The sequence below is a fragment of the Rhinopithecus bieti genome, unplaced genomic scaffold (genome assembly GCF_001698545.2).
Source record: "Rhinopithecus bieti isolate Rb0 unplaced genomic scaffold, ASM169854v2 scaffold_4655, whole genome shotgun sequence".
NCBI classification, from domain to species: Eukaryota; Metazoa; Chordata; class Mammalia; order Primates; family Cercopithecidae; genus Rhinopithecus; species Rhinopithecus bieti.
The window spans coordinates 976,903-1,001,509 of NW_016804517.1; the positions used below are offsets into that span (position 1 = coordinate 976,903).

Sequence of the window (24,607 nt, forward strand, 5' to 3'; positions counted from 1 at the left end):
TGTATATATCAGATAATTTTGTTAGAACCTAATAACTAATAAAACTATTTCTAATTCTTGCTTATATTTGTATTCATCCACTTAATCTATACTTTTGATACCTACCATTTGTGCCTACTATATGGTAGGAATTTTTCAGACATTATTTCTAATGTTATCCCTATTTTACTTCTTAGGAAGTTGAGATTCAGAGAAGTAAATCGTGCATCCCAAGCTGCAGTGGTAGTCGGGGAATGGGATGAGGTTGAACGCTGTTTTTCCATAGGTTCTTTCTTGGTATCATGTTGCCTCAGAGAATCAGTTTCTGGGATGTACAACTAAAATTGTTTAATATCTTTGACCCATTAAATGGCATAAAATTTTAAATTCTCATTCTAATATCATTCTGATTTTCTGAAGATCTTCCTTTGATGACAGAAAAGATACTGTCTAAATGTTTAACCACACATACTAAGTGGGTTCTGACCAATCACAGTGGGCTCCACTTGTATGTCCAACAGTTGAACCTCAACTCAGGTTGAAGGCCCCATGAAGCCTAATTAATAGCAATATAAACTGGTTTAAATGCTTTTGGCTAGTTAATATATTTTTTAAAAAAGCACCACAACGTTGTTCTCAAAATATTTTTCTTAATCTGGTATTAGCCATAGTTAGAACATTCTGGTTTTAAGCTCTCAAGTAGTTTCTGGGGTTTGTTTTATTGAGTCATTGAAAATTAAAGTAAATGAACCTACAGAATTTCTTGACTGAGAATCTGCCCTGTTTTTCCCTTTTTCTAGGTCTATTATTAGCAGAAGATTTTTCTGCATAGTTGGCACGCTGTACCTGTATCGGTGTATTACAATGTATGTAACTACACTCCCAGTACCTGGTATGCATTTCAACTGTTCTCCAAAGGTAAACTATTCCTTGCTGTAATTTCCCTTTCTGTTTGTTTCTCGTCTTGCCCTGGGGTTCTTTGAGTGAGGTTGCAGGAAAACATTTCTCCAGAATACAGTGGAGTCCCTCCTCCATCTGAGAATGTTACTAAATGATATGGCCAGGCAGCCCCACCCTTCCCAGAATCTCTAAGCCCTGCCAGTGCCTCCCAACTGAGGAAATATGTGGTCTAGTTTATGTGTTGGAAGCAGTTAAGCTTTGTGTAGTTCCTTGGTTTCCTGCCAAATTTTTAAAATATCACTCATTTCTTTGACACACATCCAGAAGCTTTTATATGCTTCCTGTCTCTCAGAGGGAGAGCTCAATTTCAAGTGATATTTTTTCCATTTTCCTTCTATTAATCCCTACAGCAGAGCCAGGAAGAGAAAGTATTCCTATCTTCTTGCAGTCCTCAACCAAGCCAAATAAGATCACTTTTCTCTGGGGTAATGTATTTGCATTATTGATTTTCTCTAGTAACAAAGAAGTCTTTTTAAAAATAAACTTTATTCCTCTCTTATTATCTCTACCTTTCCATCAGATTCACATGACCCTCTTCACCTCCTAACTTTTACCTTGGAAGAATTTTTAACTACGGTGATCATTGGAACTCTATGAAATAACTAGCAGAAGATTGTATTGTTAAAATATTTATGTACATTAAAGCTCTTTAATGCATTTTTTTAAAAGCGGCTAATTTCTCTCCTTGATTTTTGGTGGGAGAAAATATAGTATATTTTCTGATGTATTTGAGATCATTTCTTTGCATTACACCTGTGTGGGTGAAATAGCCAAACACTTTCAGTCTCATTGCTTTGTACTTCTGTTCCTCCCAGAAGAGATGTTCTCTTCGATAGCACCTTTGGAAAGAGAGCTGAAAAATTCACTCTGGATTTTTAATTTGATCATATGCAATTTTGGATCTCTTTAATTTGTGTGTCTCCTGTGACTCCTTTCTTTCCTAAACTTACGTATGTGCCTACAGAGATAACTCATTTCTTACTTAACTTTTTTCTTTTTTTTTTTTTGGCTATACACTACTTTCTTAGCTCCAGAAAAGCTGTCATACAAAAGGAATGTTCTCAACATTCCACTCTTCTCTATCAGCCATCCTGCCTCCCTGCACTCTCCTTCTTGCGGTTTCTTTTGCCCTTCCAAAGAAGCCAGCTTCACATTGTTTTTATTGTCTGCAAAAGCTCTCAAGCACTCACCTGTAGCTCCTGGGTTATAGGGAATATCTTGTTGTCATTGAAAATCCAAGGATGTGGACTCTTGCTGGGAGCCTGGCTTGATAAGCAGCATGTTCTCAGCAGTAAACTGACAGTTTAGGATATTCACCTAAGTTTAATTCAACTCCTTAAAATGTCTGTGCATTGAGAAATTTTGCTACCAAGGGGTAGGTGGATGTAGGTTCTGGCCAAGCACATGTTGAAGATGGATCCAGTATTGAGGGGCCGTACCATGTAGCCTTTCTCCCTACTGTGGTTCTAAACTTGTTTCTTCTTGAGGACTACTGTAGCTCCACCAGTTGCTGGCAAGCCCATACTTGGTGAGCCATGGGTTCTTACAGAGTCAGCTTGAGTCATCAACATATCTAACCAAGATTCTTTGCCTAAGAATAGCTTGTGAGTTTTCTTTGTAAACACAGAAGCAGCAGCAGGAACTGTGCACAAAAGCCAAACTCAAGCGTGTTGCTCATTTATTGTGTTGCCAGAAATCCCAACTAGGGCCATCATTCTATGAGGAGCTTCTGGAAACTAGAATCTTAAACAGTAGGAGGTGAAATATTAGCACACCTTAGAAAAAAGTACTAGTTAAAACTCATTAAATCTAATTGCTTATTTTGTAGAATAAGACTCTTGGAAGAAAGGATTTAGAAAACACTTTTTTATTCTGAAAATTTTCACATGTATCCCAACTGGTATAAGGAACTCCCAAAAACCCAACACTCAGATTCAATAATTATCAAGATTTGCGACATTTGTTTCCTCTCTTTTTTCTTTTTGAAGTATTTAAAGCAACTCCCAGGTAATGTCATTTCACCTCCACATACTTTAGTATGCATCTAAAAACTGTGGACATTTTAGTACAAAATCATAATGCTATTGGTGTTCAACAAAATTAATAGTAATTCTGTGATATCAGCAATTACAAATTGATGGAATATCTTGATTGTCTTAAAATGCTTTTCCTTTTTTTACAGTTGGTTTGTATAAATTAGGGTCCAAAATCTTTATATTACATTTACTTGTTCTGTCTTTTAAGTCGATAATTCTAGAGCAGTCCTTTCTTCCTTTCCCCTCTGCCAGTAGCCTGTAGACATTAGATTAATTGTCCTATAGGATATCCCACTTTCTGGATTTATCCGTTTGTTTGTTTGTGGTGTCAAGTGACTTGTGTCACTCTATGTTTCCTCTGAATAGAAAGTTGGCTCTGCAGACTTAATTAGATTCAATTTAAGCTTGTTAACAGAACACTTGCCAGGTGGAACAGAAAGATTTCTGAAGCTAGGCACAAGAATTGGGAAAGGCTTCCAAGGCTTGGTGCTGCCTCTTGGATGGCAGATCAAGCTTAAGAAATTAAGTGGTCAGGCAAGGGCTAGAATCCTCCACTGAGAACGAGTATCTGAAGAGAGAAAAGGGTGACACTGGAGAGAAGCCTCAGAGGACAACTTTGCTTACTTTAGAATCATACGTAGGGCTAAGGGAATCAGAAGTGAGAGGAACCTTATTAAAAGTTACTCAGGCCAAAGTTCCGTTTGATGTCTGAACATCATCGCCACTGAATCTTCAATCTGTCTCTGAACCATTGTACAGAGAGGGAACTTATTGCCCCTGTAAAAATACAAATTTACCTAATAGTAAAAGGAACACTGAAGTCAAGGTTAAGACAGTCTTACACAACCACTTACTAGCATTCGGCAAGTCATTTAACTTTTCAGAGCCTCAGTTCCCTCCCTAAATGGCAAAGCAGAGCTAATGATGCTTTTTGAAATCTGTCTTAAGGAGTTATAGGTGTGAAAGGAGACAGTTTCTAGGGGCTGTGTCAGTATAACATGCTATACAGGAGTAAGAAGAGGACTTGGTATTGTCATCATGCTTCAATCCCTAGACTCTTATTCATCCAGTGAGAACTGACTTAACAAACATACATTAAGGACCTACTGTGCTTTGGGTGCTAGAGTATGAGGCATGAGTAAGGTAAATATAGTTCCTACCTTTGTGGAAAACACCTTAGAATCTGTTAGTTTAAATTTGTAACTTATGTAGTAAATGTGTAAAATGCTGTAATAAGGGCCTCAAGCTAAGCTACTGGCCCTAAGGATGGATGGAAAGGAAGAAACAGACTTGAGCAATATTTAAGAGACCAAATCAATACAACTTGATAGTAGATTTCATGCAGGGAATGAGAATAGGGAAAGATTTCAAGGACTGGATTTTACCACTGGTATAATGACATGGTATAGAGGAAATGAGAGTTAATGACTTGGATTAAACACAGAGTTTAAAGTATCTGTGAGATGTCTAAGTGGTGGTGTTGAGGATAGTTAGCAATATAGTCTAAAGCTGAGGGAGATATCAGGGCTGGAAAATAAGTATTTGTGAATCATCATATTCTGGATGGCGGTTAAAGCTGTGGATATGGATGAGAAGGCCCGGAGACAAGACACAGTAAGCACAATGCTTCCAGAATTGGATATTCCATGATTTGAGACACCAATTAAGGCTTGAGTATCACTTGGTGGATACTCTGATGGTTACTCAGTCATCACTAAACTGTAAGGGGGGAGAGCTGAGCTTTAGAATATGACTTCCTGTTTAATACAGTCATATGAACTTAAGCTTTCACTATGCCATTAAAACCCATAATTAGTGTACTTAATGCTTCCCTTAATGCCAGTACTCAAAATATGCAGCTTCTAAGAAAAATGTTCCAACAAGTATACAGTAGTGATTCTAAAAATTGGTCTTACTGTTCATTCACTCGATGGCAGTATACGCTTCACAAAATGTAATCGCTCAGAGAAATAATCATCCTTTGAGATGATCAGTTTGTGAGGAAAAGTGGGCTTCTCATAAATGTTTCTGCAATAATAATAAGCCCCTGGGAAAAGGAAGTTAAAAAGGAAGTGGATGTGTTCAGTTTCTAGATTGCACATTTCTGGTATATCCCATGGTGGTATACATGTGCGTGACTTACACTGGAGGCTGGCAAGTTTTTGATACCTTGATTAGCCCATGTTACTCTCATCATAGCTCCGAAGACCATGTGTTCCATCATGAAAACAACCTCTTCTCATCTTGTTACAACTGTTTATGATACTGGTGTTTTTAGAAAAGGGGCAGAATATTTGAGAATTCTTTGGTGTTCTAAGCTTCCTGTCGGTAAGGTTTTTCTTGTTTTAACAAACTCCTTAAAATTAAAAAAAAAACAAAAACAGATAAACAGGCAGCCTAATGCTAATAGAAGAGAAGAAATAACTTACACTGTTTTCGACTCTCATTTTAATAATCAGATGAGTTAATCTAATAGTGACTAAACAGTAAAATGAGATGCATGTTTGGGTGTGTTTTGTGGTCTCCATGGTGACCTTAGATTTGAAAAGCTTTGAGAAGAGAGAGATTACATTAAGACAGGGACACTCAGCTGGCTAGTGCATTAATCCAATATGGAGTTTTCAGTGAAATGATTCTCTTGAACTTGAAAAACATGTTTTGCTTTGTTTTGTTTTGTTTTAATTTTTGCCTCAGACGTAAGTGAACACAGCCCACTTTTGGACAGGGTTATGTCTGGGAGGCATCTGAGGTTGATCGCTCAGTGGAACAATATAATACAAATGCAACAGCAGAACAGCCTTCATATTCTTCTCTGCCACTGTCAGCTTTTCTGCAATGCACAGATTCGAAAGATGAAACCACCTCCTTTGACTTGCTGCTGAGCTGTAATGTCACAACCATCAGCCTAACAGGTCCCTATGCTGGCACAAGTTCAGTCTTAAAAGGCAACAGACTCATTGCTCTTTAGGATGTTACGGCCTTCTTCAGTTCTTTCTTACTTTCCTGGGTAGCAGAGTATTCCAGGTGCCTTCCACACTGACAAAGTTTGATATTCTGATTAGCTCCTACTAACCTTATCAGTATTTCAGGATATGGCTTGTGTTCCATTACCAAAATAACTTTCTGCCATCCTGTTGGATGGTGTGCAACTTAAATTGTCAGTGCTTGATTTTGCATAATTTTCTGCTTGTCTTCCAGTTTCTGATTGTTATTAAAAATTTCCTTTTCGTTTGTTCTCAATTCTTTTTTTTGCTACTTCTTGGATATACTTTCCAGTAACCTTTCACATCCTAAATCTATTCTTTGCTTTTCCTTTTCTCTCATTGCTACTATTCTTTTCCTTTTTCAGTAAAGATAGCAATGTACTAAATAATTTCTGTCATTAAGTGAAGTTTTCATTTTAAATAAACTATACATTCTTTGTAGATATATTGAAAGACTACGAAAAGAAGAAGGTTTAAAAAACCACTCATGACCCTATCTACTATTAACAATTCAGTGTATTAGTTCCTTGTCTATGCATTTTTTACATACTTCTGATGGTGCTGTCTATGCATTTGTTATTCATGTCTCCTTATATTTAACATTTGATGTATGAATTTTTACATTATTTTATCAACGCTAGCCTTTTGAAAGGCTTTCTTACTAAAAGGAAGACACCACTTTCCCAGAATGTGAGACAGGCAGATTGTTGATGTGATTTCATTTGATAGTCAAGAAGGTTGCTTATTTCCTGAGCAAACGTTTCTAGAGAACCTGCCTTATGTGGGCATACAGGTAAATTTTGAGGACGCACAAAGTATAAGACAAGCGCCTTCTCCCTCTGGGCATCCAGAAGCTGTGAAATAGACAGTGTAACCCCAGATCCCCTCTGACTCCCTGTAGTAGACTTGTGGAGCCAGTTGCCATGGGTGCACAGACACCGGAGACACCTCTGCTGGGAGCATGAGCTGCCCTGTGGATGTGCCTCTGAGCCCAATCTCAAAGGAGGAATCAGAGTTTGCCAAATGGAAATGGAGGGAGGAAAGGTTTTCCAGGTGGAGGAAACGTGTATGGAAGAGAATTGGGGAATAAGGTGAAGTTAGATGTATCTGGAAATGGGATCTTATGAAGCAAGTGGCCAGAGATGACTCCAGACAGGCAGTCAATCTTGTGGGCAGATTTTAAAGGGCCTTGACACCCAACTAAGGAGTTGCGGCTCTATCTATCGGCAATAGGAAGCCAGGAAAAGTTTTAGCAGGAATATTATTTGATCACATCTGTCTTTAGAAACATCTCTCTCCATTGATAGAGATAGTAGGGTGTTTGGGAGGAACGGAGGGAAGTAGACTTATATAGTATCAAATTATATGCACCTGTTTTGTGCCAGATATGAATTTAAATGTTGTGTTTTTATTTAATTCTTATAACATTGAGTGGTAGAAAATTGCAGTTGATTCAGAGTTATGTGACCAGCCCAATATCGCATAGGTACTAAATGGCAAAGGCAGAAGACTAGCCAGGTTTCTGTTCTTGGTACTCAAGTGAGGGAGATGGATGATGCTTCTGCATGGATTTCTGAATTAGAGATGAGGAAGGGCAAAGCAGGACATGTTTGGGAGGCATTGGGAAGGTGAGAAAGATGATCCAAATGGCTGAAGCCATCTGGTATGAAGAGGTAACCAGGGTCAGAAAGCTTTTACTGGGGAATTCTAAAAAGCCTCAGAGCTGACCATGTGTGACTCTAAATAACTAATATATAGTTACTAATCATAAAACTAATAAGAGAAATTTTAGAAATAAAAAATTACTATTTTGCAACCACTACAGTAATAATTAAAGAATTATAATTTAGAATCATCACTGGATGCTAAGGTCCTTGTGTAAAAGGTTGGCGATCATAATATTTACATAATTTTAAAAAATAACAGATTGTTTATTAATTATAAAGGGGCAAAGGTATGTATTTAATGGAGAAATACGGTAGACATTCCCGTAGTCAAGTGATCAAACCCATAGAAGGACAAATGACATCAGGTGCTTCTGAATGTGATGCACTGAGAGGGATACAGCATCATCTCGGGAATATTCCTGGCAACAATGTTTAAGCTGGATTTAAACAGAAGGCAACATTCAGATAAAACCAAATCAAGCACTATTCTATAAAGAAACTGGATTGGGCTCTTCAGTGTCGTGAGGAAAAAAAGACTGATAAATTGTAGTAGACTAAGAAGAAATCAGGGCATGACAAGTAAACTCAATGTGTATTCTCTGATTGGAACCTAGACTGGGGGAAAAAAGCTCTAAAGGACGTTGTTGACACTATCGGGTAGTTTGAATATGGACTGTTTTTTCAGTATGGCAGCATTACAAATTGTTAAATTTCATGAGTGTGATTTTAGAAGCGAATATCCTTGTTATTGTATTTAGATGTGAGGTGTTTTAATTTATTCAACTTCTTCTCAAAGGACCCAGGAAAAAAAGTGAGAGAAAGAAGAAGAAAATGTGATACAATGTTGATAATTAATGAGCCAAAATGAAGTGTCTACAAGTGTACAGGTGTTCACTTGCTACTTTTCATATTTATAATTTTCAAACTAAAAGCCAAGGGCAATTTTTTTTTTTTTTTTTTTGGCAAATCTCACTTCCTAACCCGGTAGACTGAAGGATCCTCCAACACTCCTAACAAAAGGAGATGTGATTTTGTTTTTTTGTTTTGTTTTGTTTTGTTTTTATTATACTTTAAGTTCTAGGGTACATGTGCATAACGTGCAGGTTTGTTACATATGTATACTTGTGCCATGTTGGTGTGCTGCACCCATCAACTCGTCAGCACCCATCAATTCATCATTTATGTCATGTATAACTCCCCAATGCAATCCTTCCCCCCTCCCCCCTCCCCGTGATTTTGTTAAAGGGAAATCTTGCCTGACTGAAATGCTGGATTTCTTTAATGTGACAAAGAAGAATATGGGTAATAGAAATCCATACCTGACGTATATTTAAGATTTTATGAAGCCTTTGATAAGTCTTCTGTTTAGAGACTACAACAAAATTAAAAGTTTTTTTTTTTTTTTTTTTTTTTTTGCTGGGGGAAGGAGAGGCTGGTAGGAGACTAGTGTTTTATTGCTGATAATTGCTTAGAGACACCCCCTACCCCAAACATAAGTCTGCTTAGTATAGGAATTGATGAGTACATTTGAGAATGGAGAAATGCAGGCAGCCAGATTCTTCATAGCTGAGTAAAGGGAAAAGTCTATTTTAAAAGTTGTATATATGAATTCTAAGAGGAGTGAAATCTCTTGTACTTTAGATCAGTTGTGCTAGGCATAATATTTGTGGGTAAAAACCACATCTTTCCAGGAGTGGAGTGATTACCATATGTATAGAGAACACATAAAAGTCTCTTGAGTGATCAAGAGATGGCCACCAGTGAGTATCCTGCAGGGATCTGTATTTAAGGAAAATCATCTATATATTTCACTTGCTGGCTGTTAGGCATTGAGTTCTCCCTTAAGAACCCCCCAAAAGATGAACCTAACTTGGATTATTAAGCAATGCTGCCTAAAATTTGTATAACACTTTATATTTTAGCAATCACTTTTATAAACATTGTCTTGCTTTGGTGGGCGGAGGCTGAGGATGAGAAAATGTTCTTGCCATTTTACAGGTGAGAAAACTGAGGCTAGGATGGCAAAATGGTTTGTCTAGAGCCACCTGCATGGTAGCCCAAAACTGCAGTTGGAAGTTGGATTCATGCTCCTTGTTGTTCCTATAAAAGTGAGCTTGGAGACCAGTATAGCACAATGTAAAACAAGGAAAGTTAAAATCAATTGAGAATGCTTTAAGAAGAGAGAAGGCAGAAAATTTGCAATTTGTTTGTGAAAGAATTCCATAGAAATAACTTTTATAGGCCGGGAAAGGTGGCTCACGCCTATAATCCCAGCACTTTGGGAGGCTAAGGTGGGTGGATTTCCTGAGCTCAGGAGTTCGAGACCAGCCCGGGCAACACGGTGAAACCCCGTCTCTACTAAAATACAAAAAATTAGCTGGGTGTGGCAGCATGCACCTATAATCCCAGCTACCTGGGAGGCCGAGGCAGGAGAATCGCTTGAACCCAGGAGGCGGAGGTTGGAGTGAGCCGAGATTGTGCCATTGCACTCCAGCCTGGGCAAGAGAGCGAGACTCTGTCTCAAAAAAAAAAAAAAAAAGAACTTTTATAGAGACAGGGGAGCTTGATTTAAATAAAAACTGTACTTACGAAAAATAGGTAGTTAGTGAATAGTGAATAAATGTTATTTTAGCTATTCAATTGTGTATTAATAAATGACATACGTAAAATTGGTTAAATTTCATTAGAACAACAACAAGAACAACAAAAAGTAAACCTGGAGAAATTGTCCAGCCTTGGGCATTGTCCTTGTCATTTGGAAAGGTGTTTGCAACAATAGCAGGCTTTTTCCAGGGACCTAAAGGCAAGATCGTTTAGCTCAGATGTAAGACATTTGGGCTCTGAACCCACCTGAGTCACTCTGTGTGACCTTGGTACTGGTCGGTAAGCCACTCTCTTAAATGGGCATAGTAACATCTGCACTCACCAACTGACAAGCTTGTGAGGATACAGTGAGATAGTTGATGGGAAAACACTGCTAAAATGTTGGAATCTCTGTACAAACAAAAGATATTTTATTTTGTAAAACTACCCTACAAGTCCTGTTTTTACTGACCAACTGTAAAATAAGGCAGGAGAAATTGTAAAAGGCAGCTTTGAGCCTCTTCATTGCTGCTTTGAAATCTAAAGCATTCATCACACTTTCAAACACATTACCTTCCCGGCGGGGACTACAAAGTCAGGCTAAAGGACATTCCATAACTTACATTAATTCCGCTGCTTGATTCCTTTATCAGATCTGGTCTTCGAGGGTTTAAGAGCAGCATTTTTGGCATTTCATGGATGAAATGAATTTTCTGTTCATCAGCACATGGTGTTAGAGTTGAAAAATACTTGCGGAAACTTCTTTTTTCATAGCCAAAGGCTCACTCACTGGTTCTAAGTGCCATGGTTAGGAGGGCTGTTACATGCCAGTGGAAATTCGGGAAGTGGCATAGTTTTGCTGTTTTTTTTTTTTTGAGACGGAGTCTCGCTCTGTCGCCCAGGCTGGAGTGCAGTGGCCGGATTTCAGCTCACTGCAAGCTCCGCCTCCCGGGTTTACGCCATTCTCCTGCCTCAGCCTCCCGAGTAGCTGGGACTACAGGCGCCCACCACCTCACCCGGCTAGTTTTTTTTGTATTTTTTAGTAGAGACGGGGTTTCACCGTGTTAGCCAGGATGGTCTCGATCTCCTGACCTCGTGATCCGCCCGTCTCGGCCTCCCTAAGTGCTGGGATTACAGGCTTGAGCCACTGCACCCGGCCTAGTTTTGCTGTTTTGGGCCACTTGGGAAGTTGATGTTGAGGGAGACCACAGTGTGTAATGTGTGTTTCTCAGTTGCAGACTGCTGAAGATGCAGACTGATGAGGATTCCACCAATCCTCCTCCTGATCCTGTTACTTGATCCCTGTATTGGATATGGTCTTTGGTCTGAGTGTTTAACAGCAGCCTTTTTGCATTTTGTGGATGATAATGAATTTTCTGTTCTAGAGGAAGACTGATCTTTGGGAACAAAACAAAATAATTTGTCTTAATAGGAGGGAGGGAGGGAGGTAGGGAAGGGACTTTTGAGAAAATGTCTGGCTGTTCATGGTAGTTGGAATAGTATGATATTACTTCTGCAAGGTACCTAGGCTGCTGAAGGAAAAGTTCCTTTATATGTATTGAGTTCCTGGTTTTTTCAAGCTTGTGAGGGCCAAGCTTGCACGAGGCAGCATATAGTTTTGTAAACAGCACATTTAAATAGTCAGAGGACTTGGATTCCAGTCTCGGCTCCAACACTGGAGGTCTACAGTAGATAGGGTCTGCCTTGCTGACTTTCCTGGGCTGCTCTAAGCTGCAGCATTAGCCATTGTCAATGCTTATTTTAAATAGCATTTCTAGTCCTTAGTACTCACTTTCAGCTCTTCAACAAAGCTATACCAAAGCTGTCAAAGCTATGAAAGCCATTGATTTGTGCAGCATTATTTGATGGGTTTTAGATCTAGGTTATACCCCCTTCCTCCTAGTAGGGCTGAAGTGCAGTCAGTACCCCTGCTCTGCAAATGTAGTTAGAAAAAGCCAGTGCTCTAGGCCATCTGCAAACTGAACAATGGCAAACAGACTGTCATCAGTACATTGTGTTAGCACTGAAAAAACACTGGGGAAACCTGTGTGTCTTTCATAACCAAAGGCTCGCTGGTTCTAAATGTACTTGCCAGTGTGTCTCATTCAGAAACCTTTCCCTCTTCCTTCTGCTCTTTCTTTCTATGCTTTGGTATTGTGTAAGTGATTTGGCCAGTTCACCTAATTTCTTGATAGTTCATTAGAATTTGAAGAATATTGCCTGTTTTTACTGGTTATTGGTTTTCTGTGACCCTGGGAAACCATAATGCACAAAGTGGTAGAGATATGAGACTTTCTTGTCACAGCTTTGTAGTATCCACTGAAAGTTTTTATGTCTCCCTTAAATTATCTCTGCTTTCAAAAATAGACATTCCAAAGCTACTGATAGGCAAGGTTGCAATTCCAGTTATAATAGAGTAAGCACACTCCATCTTTCTTTCACACTGAATGCAGCCAAAAAACACTGGGCAGAATATATGGATCAGCTATTTGAGGAATCAAAAGCAAATGATAGTGGGCAGATGGAGGAAGGAAACCAAAATGCAAGGTATGAAAGACCCAGTCCAGAGTTTCCTGTTTCATTTTGTTCTTTTCTTTTTTCCCATTCACATTTCCTGCCTGGATTCAAAGTCAGTGTGCATCCCAGAATTGCAGTCTGGGTGCAGACAGAGCTCCAAGGGAATCCCTCTCTTTCTGGCCAAAGGAGAGGAGGGGAAGCCACACCAGGACAGACTGGAAGAAATCCTACCAATTTCTATGCTAACCCTGTTAACATTTAATATGTTACATTCTAGACTTTTTCTGCGCATAGTGTTTGTAAAACAGTTATAGTTATACCAAACATTGTGTTTCCTGTTTTTTCTCTTAATAGAGGAATATGCTTATAATCTAAACTTACTATACAGTCACTGTAAACTTATTTTTAAATAATTTGGTAAGCAGCTGTAGCCTGGTTCAGGGCTTCTCAAATCTTAATGTCCACTTAAATTACCTTAGATTCTGGTTCACTGATCTACCTTGGGACCTGAGAATGCATTTACAGCAGGCACCCCATCTTGCCAATACTGTCGCTGGAAAGACCAGGTTTTGAATAGTTATTTAACAGTTCCCATTTAGGTTGTTTCCAGTTTGTTGCTTTTTTTTTTAGAGACAGGGTCTCACTCTGTTGCCCAGGCTGGAGTGCAGTGGTATGATTATAGCTCACTATATCCTTGAACTCCTAGGCTCAAAGGATCCTCCCGCCTCCCAAGTAGCTGGGACTACAGGCACATGCCATCACACCCAGCTTACTTTTTAATTTTTTGTAGAGACAGTCTCGCTGTGTTGCCCAGACTGGTCCCAAACTCCTGGCTTCAAGCGACTCTCCCACAGTGCTGAGATTACAGAAATGAGCCATCACTCCCAGCCTGTTGCTTTTGTAATTAGTGTGATGGTGCGATATTTTTGCACATAGAACTTTTCTTCATATTTGATATTATTTCTTTGGAGTAGACTCCTAGAAGCAATGTAACTGGGTCAGAAGTTATGACTCTTTAAATTGCTGACAAACTATTGATGATTATTTTCTCAGATTTTGCCAATGATAATAAATATATTCTTTATATCTGAGCCTCATTCAAGGCTTAGAATGGTTCAGCTGTATGAGGTCACACAGCAAATCGTTCGAAGAGCTGTGATTTTACCCCCAGGTATCTTTTTCGCAGCCTGCTCTTCCCCTGCACTACTTCGGAGACAGCTACTGTTTCCCCCTATCCCCTCCATTTAAACAAGCCTCGCTCTGCTTGTGCTTGCCTCACCATTGGCTCACTCTTTTTCCTTTTAAGCTTTGCTAATTCAACATGTGAAAATGAGCTCCTGTTATGTTCATTTTTATTTATGTTTGTTTGACAGAGTTTATGCCTCTAACTGGTCACATCCCTTGTCCTTTGATAAATTTTGTTTCCTAAGTTGGTCTTACTTTACTTGATTTCTCTGTGCTGTGTAAACAATACAGATATTAACTTGTTTCTGCTGCAACTGTTTTGTAATTTGTCTTGTATTTTGTTTGCTTTTTTTAAACATAATTTAACATTTTCTTTCTCTTTTTCTATTTCCCACTAAACTTAAAGAAGTTTTCCCTTTGCAGAAGTTTGATAAACATAGGAAGATATTTTTAAAAGGAAGCTTAGGGGCTTTAAGGGCACCTGTGAGAAATACAGCATTAAATTTTTGCTTTTTTTCTCAGTGCCAGGTTTACTTGATAATTTCTCCCTTCTGCCCAAACACATGGTTTCTCCACAAAGATTTTCATGCTCAAATGAGAGGACAAATTATGGGTGATGCTGTCTCGAGGATATGATTTATAATTTTTAAAACACAGAGGGAGTTTGAAGGGCATTATGAAATACTGTAAAATGAAGAAATACCCAAGCTTTTTTGCCATAATTTTCTTCTACATTTTATCCATTGTTATAACAGAACTAGACCAAACTTTTAATTTGAAACTTAAAAAAAAAATGTATCATGTTTATACAGGCATGCGGTTTAAAAAATAAAATGGTTCTACACAACTTGATGTGAAAAAACAATAGTCTCCTGGTCCTGACCCCAACAGTACCTTTTCCTATTCTGCTCCAACTCTTCTAGCTGAACTTTGCGTTATTTAACTCTATGTCATTCACTCTTTTTTTTTTAGATTTTTTAAATGTGTTTACTTTTGTGTCTCCACATGACATGAGATATTGCTACTCTGTAATTTTTGAATATAGGCATTCTCTGTTACTGACTTCTGCTGTAGAAGGCAAAGCTTTAGTGTCCTTCTGTGACTCCTCCTTCATGATCCCTACTCTCTGACCCCATCTCCACTACACACGTTCAGGCTTCCTATCCTGTCTTTGCTGTGCAGTCCTTTGTCCTTTGTTTAGCTCAATATGCAGTGCTTACATTATTCCAGTTCTGTAAATGCTATTCATGGCCAAGGCATGTAGTTTCCTAGAATTACTTTCCTTCTCTGCACAACATTTTGTTTCCTGTAGAGTTAGTAATTGCCTTGGTTTTTAGCTTTAGCAGTTTTCTTTGCACTTACCCCCAAGTTATGAAACTCCTCTCGATATAGCCAGAGGCATTGGGTATTCTGTTGGGTTCATCTCCGTGATGACATCTCTCCAGAGCATTCTGACTGCTTGCTTTCCAGCCCAAACTTGTGAGCTACTGCACAGTCCTTCATCTCTCCTTTACTGGCATCCTAGTGAGTCCCGTTTCTTCTTTTCTCCATGTTTACTCCCTTACTATCGAGACTGTACCCTCTGTGATTCCTGGAAAAGAGTATAGAAGTGGTAAATATTTTAAAATCATGTATATATGAAAAAGGCTTTAATTTATCCTTAGTTTATCCTTTAGTTTATGCTTAGTGGTAATATGGCTGGGTACAGAATTCTAAGTGGGAAATCGTTTCCCCGCAGAATCTAAAGGCATTTCTCAAAGCTTTCTGTTTTTCAGTATGGCTTTTGAAAAGTCTTACTCTAATGATCCTTTATATAAAGCTTGTTTTTAATCTCTGGAGGCTTTGGAGTCTCTTCTTAGTCCCCAGATTCTGAAATCCTATGATGCTGACTCTTGATCTGTAGGTCTGTTTTCTTCCATTATGTTGGGCATTCAGTGATCACTTTGGATTTGGAAATTTATATCCTGTGTGGTGTGCTCAATCTACCTTTTTTTTTTAAATTTCCCACACTTCACTGACATATCATCCTTCCATCCTTAATCAGAAGTCTTGATAATTTTTTTGAAGGAAATTATAATAAAACATGTTTCCCAAAGCTGGATTCTTATCAGTTAAATATTGAAAAGGGATCATGGTAACTAAATTGGACAACCAGAATTTAAAAGAGTACTGACAAGCAGAAAATATAGACAGTCACACATTTTACTTGACAGAGCAAATAAAGGTTGCATTGAATGAGTTGTTGAAGCTATTTATTACTCTGGTGTTGAGCACAGACTTGTATCATAGACAGGTAAATTAATTTATAATCTGGAAAATTATCCAATGCTCCCCAAGTAATTTGAGAAGATTAAAGGCACATCCCTTGTTTCAACATGATCCCTGAACATTCACATACCAAAAATATTCATATGTTTGACTCCCCCAATCTTTAGCCAAGTTAGTAGGACAGTTGTCTTCTAGGCCAACCATGGTAATAATACATCTTTAAATTTTTCCTAGACTATGGATTTAAATTTTCTTTTCCCTAAATGATAGTTATACTAAAGCAATTATTCAGTCAGTCAGATAGAAGTAGTGTTTCTCTATCATTGTCAGTTTTGAAAACTGGGTAAACATCTACTGACATGTGCTTTAAAAAGTGCTAACTTTGAAAAGTCCTGAAGCCACATGATTCATCTATAGGACCATTTTTCCCCCCCAAGGGCTACTCTTGAAATGGTAAACGCTGAGTGGGCAAACTTCATGGTGGGGATTTTATGTGTCTTAATATAAGCTTAATTCTGGATATGAATAGTAATCTTAGCATATTTTCATGTGGGCTTGTAATGAATCTTCTTTTTCTTCTTTTCTGCCAGCTTTTTGGAGACTGGGAAGCCCAACTGCGGAGAATAATGAAGCTCATTGCTGGAGGTGGCTTGTCTATCACTGGCTCTCACAACATGTGTGGGGACTATCTGTACAGTGGCCACACGGTCATGCTAACACTCACCTACTTATTTATCAAAGAGTGTAAGTCTAAAAGACTTCCATTGTAATTTCCTCACCTGCCATTTCTCATGAACTCTGGTCCTCTGGTAAAGCTCGTTTTCTGGAAAATCTGCTGAAGCAAGACTAGAGGCTTCAGGAGGGTCGCAGCTTCATTGCATCACCATGCAACTGGCACCCAGGGAAATATGTGGAAGGACAGAACTGGTCTTCCTGAGGAGGAGGTGTCCTGGAGTGTCATCTGTAGTACTGGGGTGGAGGGAGTTCCAAGCACAGCCTGCAGGGTGTGTTATGAGCCAGTTATACAGCTGCTGTAAGGAGCCAGATGGAAATCTCAAAGGGACACAGAAATCCAGGATCAAGCTTGATTGGGTGATGGTAGATTATGTGTTGATGCAGCAACTATTTTTTCAGCACTTGGCACTATGCTACATGCCTGAGGGTACAGTGATGGGTCAGACTCATCCCTGTCCTCAACAAGGCTATGGGCTCAGGGCTGAGGCAGATACTAAATGGGACATTTCCCTTAAGAAATGTACTTAAAATACTTTATTGTGAAATCACAAAATAATATTATAGATACTGCATACATGGCTCAGAATTAATATATATTAGCATTTTGTCATATTTAATTCAGGTAACCCTTTTAGAAAGGAAATGAAATGTTAATATATGATTAAAGCCTTTTCATTCCTTTCCTATATCATTTCCATCCATTTTTTTTGTACTTGTGTATTGTTTTGTGGTTTTTAAAATGTATATACATAAATGGCATGATGCCATTTATATTCTTCTGCCACTAAATACCCTCAGATTATGTTTTTGAGATACGAGATTTTGGTCCATTCACTTTAATTGCTATTAATATTACAGTGCTAGAAATGAACTACACATTTTTATTCATTTCCCTACTTACAGAAAATTTTATTATCCTCAGTATCACATTGTTAGAAACAGTCTGATAAGCATTATGCAGAGGGTTTCCATGAAGAGCAATGGGTAGAACCAGGCACAGAGGAGGGAGATGCTTTGCCTTCTGGAGGTGTCTTGGGAGCATGTGGTACTCTGTGGGAGTTTAAGTGGTTGGAATTCAGAGTAGGGGTAATAATGAGAATGGACAGGTAAGTGGGAACTAGATCACAGAGGGTGCTTAAGCCATGAGAAGAGGGTCTGAACTCTCAGCTGATGGAGATCGGGTGCCCATTGAGGGGTTGTAACCAGTGGGGCAGTGTCATTTGTCTTTGAAGAGAGAAAAATCACTCTTGCAGCAGCTTGCAGGATGGACTGGATGGGGGGCAAAACTGGAGACCGGGAGAAAAGTTAGGAGATTGCTGCAGTAACAAAGGAAACTAGCCTGATGGCATCAGGCATGGAGAGAAGTGGCAGACACTTCAAGACATTAATAAAGAGAGTCAGCAGATAACAGGATGGATTATGGGGTAGAGAAAACAGGTAGCAGACTGGGCCAAAACCTAGTTTTGTTCTTGAAAAACTAAGATAAGGAAATGCAGGAAGAGGAGAGAGATGCACTTCAGGGCACTGAGGTAGAAAAGGGAGAATAGATGTCCCAATGCTTATACTCAGTATGTGAGCAGATACAGTGAATTCTAGCAAGATCTATTCAGAATTGTCAGGGCATAATCTAGCCCTTGGACTGGGATGTAACTGGATGTGGACAGTGGGAATCACATAGGCCAGATGTCAGCAGCCCTGGGGGAGGGATTCCTGGCTCCTGCTGCCTGATACGTGAAATTCTTTAATGGGGTCAAGCCTTATCCATCTTGACAATAAGGCAGCGTGTCACACTGAGAGGCAGAGGCCTCGGTACTATCACTTACTAGCTCTATGACCCTGGGAAGAAACTTTAACCTAAGTCTTAGTTTCCTCATGTTTACAATGAAATATTCACATCTGCTTCATGGGGTGGGAAAAAGTTTATGAAAATTAAAATTAGATGGCATATATGGATACTTATAGAGTCACACAGAGATTGAATGGTAGCTGTTTCTTGTTTTTGTATTGTCAAGGTATCAAATACTAATATAACTAGAATATTCCTACCCTGACTGCTCCATTTAAAATTACAAGCTGCCCTTCACTCCCCATACTTCTGATCCCCCTTATCCAGCTCAACTTTATTATTTTTCCACAGCCTTTAACACCTAACATAATGTATAAATTATTTATTATAAGTATTGTCTCTTATCTCTCTTCCCCACTAGGAAGGGATCTTCCCACAAAGGCAGGCTTCTTGCCTTTTGTATTCATTGATCCAGGTACCTAGAGCATTGCCTGTCCCTGGCATGTAAGAGGCTCAGTGAATATTGGTTGAATGAATGGCTGGTTCTTGGACCCCTTGAGAATCCAATAAAAGCCTGAACTGCTCATGCTGGTGTGGAGAGTGTAGATCATATTGAAACAACATTTTGCCTAACATTGCAGAGCCTCTGAATCCCACAATTGAGAATCCAAGGTAGAAAGGCCTGCACTAATAGAAATTTTGATGTTTTTCTCAGGTAATTTCCCAAATGGAGGTACAGACAGGTATTTATCTGACACAATTCAGCCTTTGAGAAGGCATTTGGACTAGAATTCCCAGGCATCTGGATGCTTTTCTGCTTGTATTTGAGAAATGAAAATCTCAAAGACTTTCAGATTAGTGTATGGTTGCAAAACTTGGAAAGCAGTACAGTTAAATCAATTATGACTGCTTAGTCCTTGTATTAGGCTCTATGGACCAAAGGTATTGATTTTTATATAGAGCATCAACCCCAAATTAACTACAGGTAAATTTAAATGTCAATGGACAGTTTTTAAAAATGAAGCATGGTGCATTAACCTGTCCTTATCTGATTAGACTCATCTTTTAAACACTATTTATGATTGTATGAATCAAGAACCAAATATGAATTACTATCACTAGTATAATCACATCATAAAAAGCAGTTTCTGTTCTACCCTTGGTTACAGATAAATGAAAGCCCTTAGATTCACTAGATCTGTTTTCAGAAGGGAAGACTCAAGGTAATTGGATTCAGAAGCATTAGTAGAGGCATAGTTGAGTGCCCTTAATGTCATTTGAATAATGGGACTGTTGCAATTCTCTCTCCCTTTCAGATTCCCCTCGACGACTCTGGTGGTATCACTGGATTTGCTGGCTTCTCAGCGTAGTTGGAATCTTCTGTATTCTCTTAGCGCATGACCACTACACTGTGGACGTGGTGGTGGCATATTACATCACCACGAGACTCTTCTGGTGGTATCACACTATGGCCAATCAGCAAGTGAGTTTCTCCCCTTTTGATTTCAGCTTCTATTGCTTCTGGCTTGGTGTTGCTGGCTTGGGCAGGGTGCAAAGAACCCATGGATGTCTTAAGTTTCTCTTTCTTAAGAGGTAATCAACTAAGATTGTATTGTGTTTTGTGACACTGATTCTCTTCAGAATTAAGAATAAAAAGTTCATTAATATAATGGTGTAAGGAATTCCTTCTAGAATAAGTAGCACACTTTCATTGTCCATTAAAAATGAAAAATATTTTCTAAGCTTGTGTCCCTCCTTGCTTGATTCACTTTCCTACCCTCTTCTCGCTACCCTGGGCACATGACAAGCTTAATACTTAACGTTTAATTAAGTGTTAATATTTTAGCACAGAAGAGGAATACCAAAAAAGCTAACTGAGGTATTTATTTATACGCAAGAGATCAGTGAGCCATAAGTTCTCCTTGCCCTCCCAGAATTGGCGTTGTTTTTCTACTGAGATGTGGCTCAGTTTGTAGATGAGTGTGGAGTGTAGAATGGTGATGACAGAGAGAAGCTGGGATATGTGGGTGGACACGCAGGGTAGGTATGGGATCCTTTGGGAATTTTAGCATGGCAAGTATTTGAACTTAAAGTGAAAGATTGTAAGAAATGTGTTTATGTTTCTTTGTTATCCTAGGTGCTAAAGGAAGCTTCCCAGATGAACCTCCTGGCCAGGGTGTGGTGGTACAGGCCATTTCAGTACTTTGAAAAGAATGTCCAAGGAATTGTACCTCGATCTTACCATTGGCCTTTCCCCTGGCCAGTAGTCCACCTCAGTAGGCAAGTTAAATACAGCCGGCTGGTGAATGACACATAACAGCTGTACAAAGTTGGGAAAAGACAAATCGTCCGAAGTGCTAAGAACTCCATGAGAGAAGATGCCATAAAATAAACACCTCCCTATTCCTATTATCTTTCAATGGTTACCTTGACTTAACCTATTGAGTTACCTGGTCAGCACTGTGATCTTTTTTTCTCTCCAAAGGACCTGCGTTGGACAACAATAAAGAAAAATTTAACCTATCATGCACTGTACACATTTCCTGTTCATAAGTTTGGGATTTACATAACCCGCAACCACCATGTTCCTTTGTATATGATGCAACAGCATAAATGTAAGCTTTTATATCATAAGTTCTGGTCTTTCCAGTCACATCTGGAAATAAAGCGTATTATTTTCTTGGGAAAACATACTTTTCATATCTCTTGCCCCAAAGATTGGGCTGTAAGCCATTTTCTAGCATATGTCTCTATGAAGGTTTCTAAGTACCTGAATGGGGTTTGATTCTGAAATCTTTCTACCTGTTGCACCGATATTCAAATAAAATGATAGACACAGAAAGGTTTGGTAACTTTGGGTTTTGTAAAATCAGCAAAGACAGTGTTTCAAAAGTGCAAAAAAAAAAAAAAAAAGATTCTGTTATAAAGTGATTTTCTAAGTATTTCCTAACTTTATTTTCAAAATGATGTTATGAAAACCAAATTTAAAGATTTTAACATGTCAGAGAGAAGAGAGTTAAAATTTAAAATGCAACTTGGGAGAGAAATTTGTCTATGTTTCTAGTGCCTTTCTTGTCTTGATTGTATGGTCAGTAGGCAATCTTAAATGTTTTTATTTAAAATAAAGTACTCCATGAAAATATAAATATATGTATACACTACTAAATTTTGCATTTATAGCTAAATTGAATCAGAAGACTGCTTATGGTTTTAAAATTGCAATGACTTAAATAATGAGGTTGTTAATTAGAGTCAGAGCCTGTTCACATATTGTGATCAGGTAGCAATGACATGTACCACTTAAATTATTTTATCGTCTATTTGGTAGTTCGATTTTAACTACTCAATAAAAACAGCCATGAATATCTTTTCTTAAAGAGAGTTTTGAAAATGATCACTTACCTAAAACTTGAAAGCTATGAAATAGTTATCCATACTCTCATGACAATTTTGTTGGTGAACAACAAAAAAGAGATCTATTTCTTTAAAAGATATTTGTGCAGAAACTGCATGTAACTCTTAAGTTTTACTCCTAACATACGTATGTTTGGGGAAGTATTCTATTCTATACTTGCCAATGTGGAGAACAAAATAGTTTTTTAAGAATGAAGAAGTATATATATCCATTCTGTATTTTACGTGCAGCAGAATTATCTTCCGTAGGATTTTTTTGTGTATTCACAAGGTGATATTTGTATTGTAAAACAATAATGGTGAAGGAAATAAAAAGGCTTTTAAAATTTTGTTTGTTTTAAATCTTTGTAAAGTTATTATTCCAGAGAGTATACTGGTATCTTACAGCTTACCTAGATCATAAATTAATCAAAATGCACTTTTTAATAAAAACTGATACTTAAAATAAATGGCTGTTATTTCTACTATGTTCACATTCTCCATAGAAGTCATAAATGAAGTCATTAAAGCAAGATAGAAAATCAGTTTCAGAATTTCTTCATGGAGTGTTTCTGCTTGACATGGGACTTTTAATAATTATCTGGATTTTTTTTTTCTTGGGATTCCTTAAAATATATTCTAATCTTCAGTAAATTCTATGGAGTTTTTTACTATATAAAAAGAGTCACATATAATTTAAATTCAAACTTTAGAACAATGTTTACTAACATTTTGCATTCTCTAATTTTCAACCAAGTTGTTTTTTTTCTTCCTATACCTGGCAGTCATATAGCTTCTCCAGTGTAGATGGAAAGGAAAAGTAAATGCAAAGTGAGAAATAGAGTAATAGTACTATGATAACCAGTGGTAATGGAAAAGAACTATTCACAAAGAAAAAAAGGTTATTATTATTTCTGATGTGGTGACTAAAGGAAAATGTCAACAGTAGAGATGTCTCTTTGATAAAGGATGTGTCAAGGAGGCTAGAAATATAAAACCAGAGGCCAGGTGTGGTGCCTCACACCTGTAATTCCGGCACTTTGGGAAGCCAAGGTGGGCTGATCACTTGAACCCAGGAGATTAAGACCAGCCTGATCAATATGAAACCCTGTTTCTACAAAAAATACAAAAATTAACCCACCCAGCATGGTGATGCACACCTGTGGTCCCAGCCTCTTAGGAGACAGGTGGGAGGATCGCTTGAGCCCGGGAGGCAGAGGCTGCAGTGAGCCATGACCATGCCACTGCACTCCAGTCCCAGCAAAAGAGTGAAACTCCATCTCCAGGAAAAAAAAAAAAAAAAAAAAAAAGGGAAATTAAAACCAGTAAAACTTTTCAGTGTGTGGGGCTTTAAACTTGTGTATCAGACAGGGGAAATGTGCTGGCCTCTTGAGGCAAATGGAGCCAAACCCTTGGATAGGTCTTTATTTAACTGTTACAGCCTTTCACTAACTTTGACTATTCACTGCTGCCATATGGAAGGGAAAGTAAATTGAGTAAGTGGAAATGATATATTGGCACTTACTAAAAATAGGATCTTTTCTCCCTAAAAAACTAGAAATAATTATATAAAAATTTATCGTTATGAGTTTACATGCCACATATGTATCACGAAATCCACTGCTGATTGTTCTTCATGGCTGACTACACTGGTTCATGAATTGACATATCTTCTGGGTCTCTAGTGTGCAAATCCCAGGAAGGACAAGGAGAAAGCTCATTGTATTCTAGAGAATTGTAGTACACTTGGTAAGGATTGCCTGTATAAGGACATGTGCTTTCTCAATGTCTTTTCTTTTTTTGGCTCACTTAACAAGTTAGACATTTTATATATATTAGTTAACCTTCACACAACCACAAAGTGTAATTATTGTTCCCATTTTACAGATAGACCAAAGTGACTCAGATATATTAAATAACCTGCCGAAGGGCATGCAACTGGTAACTGGTAGAAATCCTATTGGAACCCAAGTTTCCACCCTCCCCGACCAGTACTGTGAGCTTTCATAAACTCTTCAGTAAGAGTCTGCAGTGAGAGAAACTTATGCCTATGGTGGTAAAGCATACTCTTACTGTGGACTGAGGAGCAAGAAATTTACACCATAAGGTGTGAGAGGAAAATTTGACTGATTTCCTAATTGCTGTATGTTTTATTTGTATCCCAAGCACATGCCAAATTTTGATCAATTTGATAAATCTCATAATACCTCATACAATGGAAATGCATGCCAACCTTAATTTGACCACCAATATACAAAAAGTCAACTAGATTTCTGAATTTATTAGAAAACAATATGCTGTTTGGATCACTAGATATTGACATCCTTTGTTTTTTTTTATTATTATTATTATTATTATTATACTTTAAGTTCTAGGGTACATGTGCATAACGTGCAGGTTTGTTACATATGTATACTTATGCCATGTTGGTGTGCTGCACCCATCAACTCGTCAGCACCCATCAATTCATCATTTATATCTTGTATAACTCCCCAATGCAAGCCCTCCCTCCTC

The 24,607-nt window shown here is 38.2% G+C and overlaps 1 protein-coding gene across 6 annotated transcripts in view; it reads left to right on the forward strand.

Annotated features, from left to right (window-relative positions):
• LOC108527547 (phosphatidylcholine:ceramide cholinephosphotransferase 1) overlaps window positions 1–22,563 on the forward strand; it is a 320,286-nt gene extending 297,723 nt beyond the window's left edge. For 5 of the 6 annotated variants that reach the window (XM_017868867.1, XM_017868868.1, XM_017868869.1 and 2 more), the window contains 5 exons: window positions 780–897; window positions 1,290–1,364; window positions 16,770–16,923; window positions 20,017–20,183; window positions 20,838–22,563. In XM_017868867.1, the coding sequence (XP_017724356.1) occupies window positions 780–897; window positions 1,290–1,364; window positions 16,770–16,923; window positions 20,017–20,183; window positions 20,838–21,017 (694 nt within the window). In that variant the 3' untranslated portion in view covers window positions 21,018–22,563. The remainder of the gene's footprint in view (window positions 1–779; window positions 898–1,289; window positions 1,365–16,769; window positions 16,924–20,016; window positions 20,184–20,837) is intronic. The other variant, XM_017868871.1, reaches the window with a different exon arrangement.
• Window positions 22,564–24,607: the final 2,044 nt, after the last annotated feature.